This window comes from Ascaphus truei, chromosome 8 (assembly GCF_040206685.1).
Source record: "Ascaphus truei isolate aAscTru1 chromosome 8, aAscTru1.hap1, whole genome shotgun sequence".
Classification (NCBI taxonomy): Eukaryota; Metazoa; Chordata; class Amphibia; order Anura; family Ascaphidae; genus Ascaphus; species Ascaphus truei.
Genome location: NC_134490.1, coordinates 50,799,633 through 50,811,825, shown reverse-complemented (window position 1 = coordinate 50,811,825; position 12,193 = coordinate 50,799,633). Strand labels below are relative to the sequence as shown.

Genomic DNA, 12,193 nt, shown 5'->3' with positions numbered 1-12,193 from the left:
CCCCCGGCTTTTTAAATGAAATGCCTTGGTGAAGAGCGCGGACTCTGCAATCGCAGTGCGCCCCCTAGTTTGCGCACCCCTGCATTAGATCACTGTCCTAGTAGCATTCCAATTGACACAAGTAAATGTGTGAGTATGTATATATATATATATATATATATATATATATATATATATATATACATACACACACATATCTTATTATATATTTGTGAAAGCACTGTATGGCTGTCTGCATCTAGGGGAAATCTCATTGGTCCCTTGGGCCGCCCGCCCCCACACCTCTCATTGGCCTGAGGCGGAGTGACCACACACACACACACACACACACACACACACACACACACACACACACACACACACACACACACACACACACACACACACACACACACACACACACACTCTGTTGCTTGGCCTCACTCTCCCCCGTCAGTTGGACCGCAGCACACCTTCCACACCCCCCCCCCCCCGCCTCTCCCGGTGCCCCTCCTCTCCCGGTGCCCCTCACTCTCTCCCCCCTCCCCACCTCAGCCAAATCCCCACGCTCCGCAACATCCCCAGCCGCACCCTCACCGTGCGCCGCTCCTGGAGAGGGGAAGCGCGGCCCTCCTGCTCAGCAGCAAACTCCAGGCTCCTCCCCCCTCGCTCACAACGAGGAAAAGCGCGGCGCGGCCCGGGCCGCCTTCACTCCCCCTCACGTGCGCCGGCTCCCGGAGAGGGGAAGCGCGGCCCTCCTGCTCAGCAGCAAACTCCAGGCTCCTCCCCCCTTGCTCACAACGAGGAACGGAGGGGAGGCGTGGCCCGGGCCTCCTGCACTCCCCCTCACGTGCGCCGGCTCCCGACGGAGGGGAAGCGCGGCGCGGTCCGCCTGCTCACGTGCACCGGCTCCCAGACGGAGGGTAAGCGCGGCGCGGGCCTCCTGCCACTCTTGCCCCCCCGCCAGCTTCCCGAACTCACCTCCTGCCCCAGCCAGATGCCACGGGGTCAAGGTAAGTCACCCACCGTCTCCCACCCACGCACTGTCACCCACACACCCACCCAGTCACCCACACACCCACCCAGTCACCCACACACCCACCCAGTCACCCAGTCACCCAGTCACTTTCACCCAGTCACCCACTTTCACCCAGTCACCCACTCACTGACTCACCCACCCACCCACTCAGTCACCCACCCACTCAGTCACCCACCCACCCACTCACTCAGTCAAACTCAGTCACCCACCCACTCACTTAGTCACCCACCCACTCACTTAGTCACCCACCCACTCACTTAGTCACCCACCCACTCACTTAGTCACCCACCCACTCACTTAGTCACCCACCCACTCACTTAGTCACCCACCCACTCACTTAGTCACCCACACACTCACTCAGTCACCCACACACCCACCCACCCAGTCACCCACACACCCACCCACCCACACACCCACCCACCCAGTCACCCACACACCCACCCACCCACACACCCACCCACCCAGTCACCCACACACCCACCCAACCACCCACCCAGTCACCCACCCACCCACCCACCCAGTCACCCACACACCCACCCAGTCACCCACACACCCACCCAACCACACACCCACCCAGTCACCCAGTCACTTTCACCTAGTCACCCACTTTCACCCAGTCACCCACCCACTCACTCAGTCACCCACCCACCCACTCACTCAGTCACCTACCCACTCACTCACTCAGTCACCCACTCACTCAGTCACCCACCCACTCACTCACTCAGTCACCCACCCACTCACTTAGTCACCCACCCACTCACTCACTCCGTCACCCACCCACTCACTCACTCCGTCACCCACCCACTCACTCAGTCACCCACCCACTCACTCAGTCACCCACTCACTCAGTCACCCACCCACTCACTCAGTCACCCACCCACTCAGTCACCCACCCACTCACTCAGTCACCCACCCACTCACTCAGTCACCCACCCACTCACTCAGTCACCCACCCACTCACTCAGTCACCCACCCACTCACTCAGTCACCCACCCACTCACTCAGTCACCCACCCACTCAGTCACCCACCCACTCACTCACCCACCCACCCAGTCAGTCAGTCACCCAGTCACCCACCCATTCAGTCAGTCACCCACCCATTCAGTCAGTCACCCAGTCACCCGGGGGAAGCCCAACCCTGTCGTCGGCCCCCCCAAAATTACATCCCGGGCAACGCCGGGTCTCTCAGCTAGTATATATATATATATACACACACACACACACACACACACACACACACACACACACACACACACACACACACACACACACACACACACACACACACACACGGGCTTTGTGTTTTGAGCTTGCTAAGACTGTGTAAGTTTAAATATATAGATCTATCTCTTCATATGGACTACCAGTTCTTATTTGAGAAAGTAGATGGTGCTCTTCACAGTTGCATATATATATTCCCCTATTTTTCTGTGCATATATAGTATAGCTCGTAGCATATGTGCCTGTTTCTATGGCATCTTTCATATACCTATTGATCTTAGTCTGTATAAGAATATACTTTGAATCCTATGTATACAGATGGAATGTAGCATGTCTATGCCTGTCACTAGTACCCTATAAACATATATGTGTTAAATGTTTCGTTTGCAAATCCCTAGAAACTTCTGTATAAATATTATCCCCTGCCCCATTTTTTATTTAGTTATCCGAAGCGGGGTTCTCCCGGAGCTAATCCGTGGTCCCATGATGTCCAGGGACTGAGATCGAGGTTCAGCAGATATTTGTAGCAATTTTATACAAAGTTTGACACACAAACTACAAATTTTGCTGCTAGGACTACAAACATGGACCCCAAAAAACCCGCTACGTCACCACCTGATGACACTGCAGCTTTGAATTGGCAGGGGGACCCAGGGCCATTTTGAGTCCACTGGTTTGCCCGGAGGACAGTTGGCTTGCTGCTCCTGAGCTGGGTGGGGGGTTATATTAAAGGAGTTGTTTAGCGCAGGGGGTCTCAACATCAGTCCTCAAGAGCCCCCCCAATATGACCTATTGGGGGGGCTCTTGAGGACTGATGTTGAGACCCCCTGCGCTAAACAACTCCTTTAATATAACCCCCCACCCAGCTCAGGGTTTTCAGGATATCCCTGCTTCAGCACAGATGGCTGTCAGTCCCTGCTTCAGCACAGGTGTCTGAAGCAGGGATATCCTTACAACCTGACCTGCTGGGGGGGAGAGGGGCTTGGGGACTGGAGTTGAGAACCCCCGGCTTAGCGCTTTCTATTCAAACTATGAGTTGCTGGAATAAGTTTTGAGAAGGGGACAGAGCTCAAAGCATTATTCACTTTTCTTGTGAATTGCTTTATGTGCTGAATTGTGTGAGTTGGGAATAAACATGTATTTTTTATAATGTATATGATATTTAGTAAATATATATTTCTCTCCAGGAATCTGAAGAAATAAAATCCAATGAGCTTGATGCGAAGCTCAAAGTCACAAAGGTGGAACTAGAGAGGCAAATGCAAGCAAAATCAGACCACTTGGAGGTGAATATAAATGTATTATCATGTTTTATTTATTGTGCAAATTCAGTGGCATGTGGGGTGAATAGTCCTGTGTACCTCAATACTTGTCTCATGTGGGCTGCCGTCTCGGGGGGTTGATAGAAAAACTTTAAACTGTTTCAAAGCACAGATTCTTTGGAGATCTGTTTTGTGCAGTGGGAGCAAATGTCCAAGTGAATAATGTAATGGCCAGAGCAGGGGCAAAATACCATTAGTCTGACCATGTCCCAGATACTACAAACTGCTCTCGTTCCAGCTGTGTAAGTATCCAGCATGTTACTGCAAGCTGCTGGAGCTCGGAGCTCCTGCTATATCTGGGCTCACATTCTAAATCCTGTACAGTACATGTCATCATTGGTTGTTTTATTTTTATTTTTTTTAATTGTAATGAAATGACAAAATACAGATATCCCCCCCCCCCCCCCCACAACAATGGCAAATGCATTTAGGTTACAATCCTAAACTGCAATGCAAAATAGTCGAGAACCAAAAGTCCCTAATCCTGCCGGAAGGGTTGCTTTTAAAATCCCAGCACATTCCCATGGTTTGTGTTGTCCTTACAGCCAAATGTGAAATTTACCCCAAAGTATTGCACTCTATTGGTTATAGCAGGGGTGCTCAACTCCAGTCCTCAACACCCCCTCCCCCTCCCAACAGGTCAGGTTTTGAGGATATACCTACTTCAGCACAGGGTGGCTCAATCTGAGGCTCAGTCTTAAAGAGCCACCTGTGCTGAAGCTGAGATATCGTGAAAACCTAACCCGAGGGGGGCTTGAGGGCTGGAGTTGAGCACCCCTGGGTTATAGTACATCAGTTTCCAGAAATAAAAGCACTAGGGGTCTCCTGTACAGAATCGTGCTAGTGGACTAATCTTTGCACATTGATGGCTGTGCTCATGTTTGTTAATAAGGTCTCTTTCATTTTTATTTTTTCTTCTATCAAAATGTTTAGGTTCACCAAGCTAAAATAAAGGAACTGGATGACCTGAGAAGGACGTTTACGGAAGGCATGGACGAACTTCGGACACTACGTACAAAGGTATCTTAATCCCGCCTCCCTAATCAAGCGCTGTCGTCTCATTGCTTCATTAAATGCTTTGCCCAGAATGGTCATTAACAACCTTATTTAGCTCCGAAGCACCATAACAAAGCGTGTCCTGTGCCTAATAGGGTAATCAGAGTAACTATACTTCTACTTATAGATGTGGGATTTGTCCCCCCAGATTACACAATGTATCCCAGTATAACTCAGAATATCGCAACGTTCCCATATAATGCAGTGGCAGTGTTGGCGCAGTATACCTCCAATGTTGCCCAGCATATTAGACCAGAGAACCTGTATATGATATGTACTTTCTTTTTTTCCAGTACAGGGGTGGCCAACTCCAGTCCTCAAGAGCTACCAACAGGTCAAGTTTTCAGGATATCCCTGCTTCAGCACAGGTGGTTCAGTCAAAGACTGAGCTACTGATTGAGCCAGCGGTGCTGTAGCTGGCACTGATTGAGCCACCTGTGCTGAAGCAGGGATATCATTAAAACCTGACCAGTTGGTGGCCCTTGAGGACTGGAGCTGCCCACCCCCGTAGTAGAGGAATACAAATAGGAGGATTGCTGCTGAGGTAGTGAAGAGTTACTGATGAGAAATAGTCTTAAATCACTAAGTAATTATAACAAAACAAATACATTGGAAACAACTGGAAGGTATTCAAGTATTTAATTAAAAAATATTATTTTAACATGCAGACTGGAGTTGCTACCCCATCGCTAGTATTAAACACCTTTAGTGTGAGTAATGTTTGCTTTTCGGTTCTGCCCTTTTCTCTAACAGCAACCTAAGGCTTGGTGGGGTTTAGGAAGTCAATCAGACCTTCATTCAAATAGGCGACGACTGAAATACTAACAGCGCTCAATATACTATGTACAATAGTTAATTGTGTGAGGCTAAAAGTCTCCAGAAATGCTATTGTACTATGCTTCAAGTTAAAAGGCTGATTGTAAGGTGCAATTCTGCCACCGAAGCCTTACAACATTGTCCTCTGTCTTTACAACTTAAAATACAAAGGATCTGGAGCCACACATTATTTTAATACTGTGCCTGAAGTCTTGTTTTCTTCCCCTGTTCTATGACTCACAGATAAAATAATAGTTATTGCAGTGTTGGTCTCAAGAAAGCAAAAATAACACAAAGCATTAGGGGCCTGTAATATGTCACCTGTCAATCTGTGCAGAGTGTAGCAAACCAACAAAGAACAGGAACGCTAAGAATTATAGCTTTTTATTCATCAACATGGATTTGTCACTCAGGTAAAGTGTCTGGAAGCCGAGCGGTTGAGGACAGAAGAAGAATTATCAAAGTACAAAGAACTTATAAACAGACAGAAGGCTGAGATCCAGAATTTGCAGGACCGGGTGAAAGTTGTAGCTCAGCAAGAGGAACGGCATCAGAGGTATTGTGAAGCGCTATTCCTGCGGAGGGCATCTATCTAACAAGTGTAACCAGTGCAAAAAGAATATTATGTTTAATAGACCAAAACAAACGTTTTGCAAGTTTCTGTTTTCTTCGTGGAGCAGTAAAGTACATTAATATGACAGTTAATACAAAGTGTGTCTTTTGGCATAATGCAGGGGTTCTCAACTCCAGACCTCAAGACTCCCCAAGAGGTCGGGTAATAAGGATATCCCTGCTTCAGCACAGGTGGCTCAGTCTTCGATTGAGCCACCTGTGCTGAAGCAGGGATATCCTGAAAACCTAACCTTGTTGGGGGATCTTTGGGACTGGAGTTGAGAACCCCTGAAATAATGAAACCTTGCACCATAGAATTAAGAATAGCATGTTTGAGTTCAGCTTTTATTTCAGAGCAACATAAAAGATCCTTTTTTCTAACATTTTCGCGCTCTGTTTCCAGTGAGTGACATCTCTCAGCACAGTGCGACTTATTTACAATATTATGTAGTGCGGCCATGGGTTGTGCATTCGATTGGTACGCTGGTCCCAGATGTGCTTTCCTCTGCAGTCATATAGGAATCTTTAGGGACCTTGGGGTTTTTGTAATGCTGTCTTGGGAGGATTCCGTTAACATTTTTCCAACCAAGTGTGATAGTTCTAAGATTTAATTAGCGATCCTAATCCGTAGGTACTGTGATTTTAATGGTATGAGTAGAAATTACATTTAAGACATAAGGGTCTATAATACTTTAATGGAAGAGGCTTTTCTGTGCATGCAGCATGTCACATCAATGGTATCAAATTAATAACAACATTACACCTAGGTAGGTCATGCCATTCTAGAATTTATATCTTCATGCTTAGTCTCGAGCTTTCCTTGTATCTCCTATATTTTTTGAAGTGAAACTTCCTTAGTGGCACCTCATTCGAACTGGGGCAAAAATGGATTGTGGAGACAGAAATGAAACGGATGTGACGTCAGTGCTGGCAGTTGATGCCGGGCTGTGTTCTGGCTCAGCCCAACACTGACATCACACCCGCTCAAAAAATCAGATGCGGCGGCGGCGGCGATAGCCGCCGGCGCCGCTCCTAATGGCCGCAATTCCCCCCACGTGCATTGCTAATGTACAGCGGCTCCCCGGGCTCTCTGTCCCAGCCGCCGCTCCTAACGGCCGCAATTTCCCTCAGGTGGAGATGGGCACAGGCGGCATCCGGGGCAACCCGCACCGGCTCCTGGGACCAGACCCGCTCCCTGTCCCAGCCGCGCGCTCTGCCGGGCTGGAGACTCCACAGAGCCCCCCTGCGCATGCGCTGCTGATCTCACTCGGGTACAGGCAGCAAGGGGACCTATTCAGCCACCGCCAAGCTCTGCGCTGCCCGCGCCGCACATGCGCTGTAGTCATGGCGACGCTGCCGGATGCCACGCATGGGCAGAAGTGGCGGGCAGCGGCGCCATTCCCCCCCACACGTCCGCTGCCATGCCGCGCATGCGGTAGTCATGGCGATGCTCACGGACGCCACGGCTTGGAGACCTCCCTGCGCTGCCGCTGCTTCACATGCCTGCCTCCTGCTTGTAGCTGATCTCCGGGCCGGTCACCGACCCCCTGTCCGGCGGGATGTCTGTCTGACATGGAGACCCGCGCCCTGCTGGATATCTGGGGGGAGGCGGACGTGCAGGGATCCTGCCCGTCCCAAGTCCCAGGATCCTGCTTCTCCCCCTGGACCCCCCGTGCAGGGGAGGTGAGCAGGAGGAGGTGACCTAGGAGCTAAGGGGGGCCGAGGAGGAAGACTAGGAGCCGCCCCACCCTGGGGAAGTGGGGGGGCCCGAGTCATCCTAGGACAACTTCACAAGGAGAGTTCTTCCTGCTACACCGAGCACCCGATCAAGATGGAGGAGGGGCCCAGCGTTGCCATCCGTCATTCATATATACTCGTACTCACCTCCTGTGTCACACACAGTCAAACACACCCTGTGTCACACACACGCGCACTCAGACACACACTGTCACGCGCACACTCAGTCGAACGCACACTCACAGTCACACGCTTGCACACTCAGTCACACGCACGCACACTCACACGCACGCACACTCAGTCACACGCACGCACACTCAGTCACACGCACGCACACTCAGTCACACGCACGCACACTCAGTCACACGCACGCACACTCAGTCACACGCACGCACACTCAGTCACACGCACGCACACTCAGTCACACGCACGCACACTCAGTCACACGCACGCACACTCAGTCACACGCACGCACACACAGTCACACAGTCACACGCACAGTCACACGCACAGTCACACGCACACACTCAGTCACACGCACACACTCAGTCACACGCACACACGAGGAATTCACACTTAACTATTTGCACTAATACAGGGGATGTGTGCCGAGCACAGGCATTCTAAGTCAAATTTATTTGCGTTTTGTCAGTGAAATTGTATTTTGATTTTTAATTAAAACATCACCAACACAAATACAATTTCTGTGACAAAAGTCAAAGAAGTTTCACTTACTATGCGCGTGCACAGCACACACAGCTATTTTTTAATTACAATGAGCTGCTCCTAATTGTTTTCACTGGGTTTGGGTGAGGGTATAAATGTTTTCCACAGTCATTGTCCTCCATCACTCCCCTGAAGAAGAAGAAGCACACACAGCTTTTTTTTTTTATTGTAAAGTTACATGTGCACGGATTTCTGCTTTATTACAGGATATTGTGACAGCATATGAACAGGATTGCTAGATGGGCATTATATTTCTCAAAGTGATAGCATTATAGGTTACTTGGCTTTATAATTTACTGTTATACACCACACGCATATGGTGCATTTTTGTAATTAAGCAGCTGTATTATAAAGCTGGTATTAAAGACAGACCTTGTTTTTGTGGCTGTCTGCACTGGAAGCAGATTGCAAATCGGATACAATGTAGTAGTTGCAGGTAAAATAAAGTGTGAAAAACCCTCCACTGTATAGAGGGAAAAACACTTGTGTATTCAACATCTCATACTGTTTAAGATGGTACGTAAATATGTATATTCACATCTGTTTGCACATTCATGGGCATTCACAATAACTGCTTTAGCTGGACAGGGTATCCTTTATTTGGGAAGAGAAGAACCTAACCCCAGCAGTCTGCCGTTTGGTAAAGTAGATATTGGCCGGCACACTGGGGAAAAGCCGGTTAGATACAGTGGAATACGGCAAGGCATTATTGCATTCATATTCACATATCCATTGATTCTGTGCTCCCCATTCCCAAGAAGATACATTATTGCATTCCACTGATGTTTGTTTCTAATTAGCTCTCTTGCAAATAAACCACCATCTGCTATCATCCTACTCTAAAAAGGTCTCTCCCAAATCAATCTATATAGATTGTGTCCCAAAACATTTGTTTGGGATGGAATTGCTGTAAGTGGAAGCTAAGGCTAATGAATGACCCAATATGTCAGTTGTCTCCAAGGTAGGTCTTATAGGGTCTTCCCAAATGTATTACACATGAAGGCTTTCCTAAACACTTAATACATAACATCCACTTCATAAAACATTTGAATCTTTATTTATTGCAATCATTTAAAATGTATTGCTGAAGTTTTATTTCTAAATACACAATGACTACTTGTATTATATGAAGTATTTTTTTGTACAAGTAGACTAGAAATGTATTAAACACAAAGATGTTGTGTGGGGGAATGAGTTTAAAGAAATCTGTTAACAGTGAGCCATGACTGGTAGGCGATATATATTTATTATGCTACATTTCCTTATTTAAAACTGGATTATTTATTGTTTATTGGGAAAGTGCCCGTTGGAGACATCGGTGGAATAAGGCAAGGGTTCAGGTATAAAAGAACAAAAAGTCTCTGCTTTTAGTTCTGCTAACTTTTCTTCCCTCCAGAAACACCACTGATAAAGCAAAGAATACATCCATATGTCAGTGTTTACAGGCACAGTGTATGTTCATATTGATATACACTCCCCATGCAAAATATGGTAGTGGCACAAGTGTCCATCATAGTGTAGTTTTATATCTATATTCCAATTTCCTCTCTGCCTCTTCCACGCTGCCTGTTATACGCCAGATGAGAAAGAGATCATGGTACATGAGAGAGATGCATGTGAAAAGCTTGGCTTCAAAGCCTGTGCTGGTTATAAGAAAATAATTACATTAGAGTGTGACAATATCCAGATCATTAAAGTGTATGTCATACGGCACGACCAACTCCAGTCCTCAAGGGCCACCAACAGGTCACATTTTTAAGGCTATCCCTGCTTCAGCATGGGTGGCTCAGTCATTTGAGCCATCTGTGCTGAAGCCGGCTGACAGGAGTCGCCAACTCCATACACAATGCTCCATGTCTGTTCAGTTCTCTTTCTTCAGAGTGAGCTCAATAAAGTGTTATTTTGTTTGTGTATTTTAAGCAAGGGTAAATTGTATTGTAATTTCCTTATTTCTCTCTTTGTGGTTTCAACTCGGCTTTCAAATGCATTGCAATATAAATATTCATGTCAAAATGTAGTATTAATCCATAAGCGTAGCCATTGAAGGAAATTGATTGTGGATCTGAAAAGTGCAAGTGCAGAGCTTTGTAGCTGTGTGCAGCAAGCAGTGCAAGTGCAGAGCTTTGTAGCTGTGTGCAGCAAGCAGTGCAAGTGCAGAGCTTTGTAGCTGTGTGCAGCAAGCAGTGCAAGTGCAGAGCTTTGTAGCTGTGTGCAGCAAGCAGTGCAAGTGCAGAGCTTCGTAGCTGTGTGCAGCAAGCAGTGCAAGTGCAGAGCTTTGTAGCTGTGTGCAGCAAGCAGTGCAAGTGCAGAGCTTTGTAGCTGTGTGCAGCAACATAGAAATGCTGTGCTGTGGTTGATGTTTTGACGACATTTCCGCTTTTTAAACTTCAGAATCCGTAATGCTGACCCAGTTGGAGCTACACGTTTTACAGTACTCAGTCTGGATATAAACAATGATCACACTTTATTAGTATAATATTGATTATTCCCTACCATAGTGCAACAGTTACTAGTTATTTTAAGCAAAATTAGGTCCCAAAATGTCCCAGGAAAGGGTACTGAACTGTTTTCATGTGTTGTTTTTTTTTAACCATATTTTGTCCTGTTTTTGCTTATGTCTGATTACAACGAACTTTAAAGCAACAATGCCAACGAGACATTTTAATTAACTGGAATTGGATCCAGGAGGTCCTCCCAAGGCTAAACTGTTCTATTTTTAGCTCCCGGTTAACTTGCTGGCGTTTCCTGTCCCTCTATAGAAATGAGTGACTGCCAAATCTAGCAGGTCCCGCTGGGCAATTGGAAGTCGCAACATCATTTGGGAAGGGCGTGGGGCAGGAGGAGATGCTGCAGCTTCCAGCTTGCTGCTTATAATGAGCAAGGTTAGGAGCACTCAGTCCTGCCACAGGTGTTCCTAACATCAAGCAACCAGCAGGGAGACCTGTACATATATAGCATACAAATAAATATCAGGCACTCCAGTGGTCATAGTGATCCTGTTCCACTAAACATCTCTTTTCTTCACTAAAGCACTGGAGTGCCTGATATGTCTTTGCTGTTTATAATGTCCATGAAGGAACATCGGTAACTAAATCCGTAAAGATCTTGGGAACCAAGAGGTTCCTGGAGCTAAGAATAGCACTGTACCTCAAATGTTGAATTCTGTATAAAAATTAAATCAATAGCTTACTAAATTGGGTGGGATTGCTGCTTTAACTCTCTTTTTGCCCAGAAAGTTTGTTGGAAATCAAGAATGCGTATCCGGGGTAAGATCTCTCTGTGTTGTATGTATATCTTTATTTATATAGCACTTTACAGTCGTAATACATGTGAAATTCTATTATACACATTATGGGAATAAGCGCTTTCAGACCTAAAACAATAGGAAAAAGAGTCCCTCTCCCGAAGAGCTTACAATCTTCCTTGTTAATGTTAGAAAGTATCCAAAAGAAGCGGTGCACAGCAAGGAAAAATAACCAAACGCAGCTCTTTGAAAAAAGCGGCTGATTTAATGAAAAAACGAGCATATTCACATAGCCAGACACACTCTGATGCGTTTCATCCCGCTCGGGACTTTGTCAAAGAAGGATTTGAATCCGGACGCACACCAGTTCTTGAGCACTGGTTGTAGGACTGCTATCCTACGCTCTCCTGATCCTTGTTAATGTGTTGCTGTTATGGTTTG

At 47.1% G+C, this 12,193-nt stretch overlaps 1 protein-coding gene across 1 annotated transcript in view; it reads left to right on the top strand.

Moving 5' to 3' along the window:
- The window catches only part of CCDC186 (coiled-coil domain containing 186), a 73,428-nt gene that overhangs the window by 37,813 nt on the left and 23,422 nt on the right, over nucleotides 1-12,193 (top strand). Inside the window, 3 exon segments of the mRNA XM_075611949.1 lie at nucleotides 3,427-3,525; nucleotides 4,495-4,581; nucleotides 5,847-5,989. Of these exon segments, the coding sequence (XP_075468064.1) occupies nucleotides 3,427-3,525; nucleotides 4,495-4,581; nucleotides 5,847-5,989 (329 nt within the window).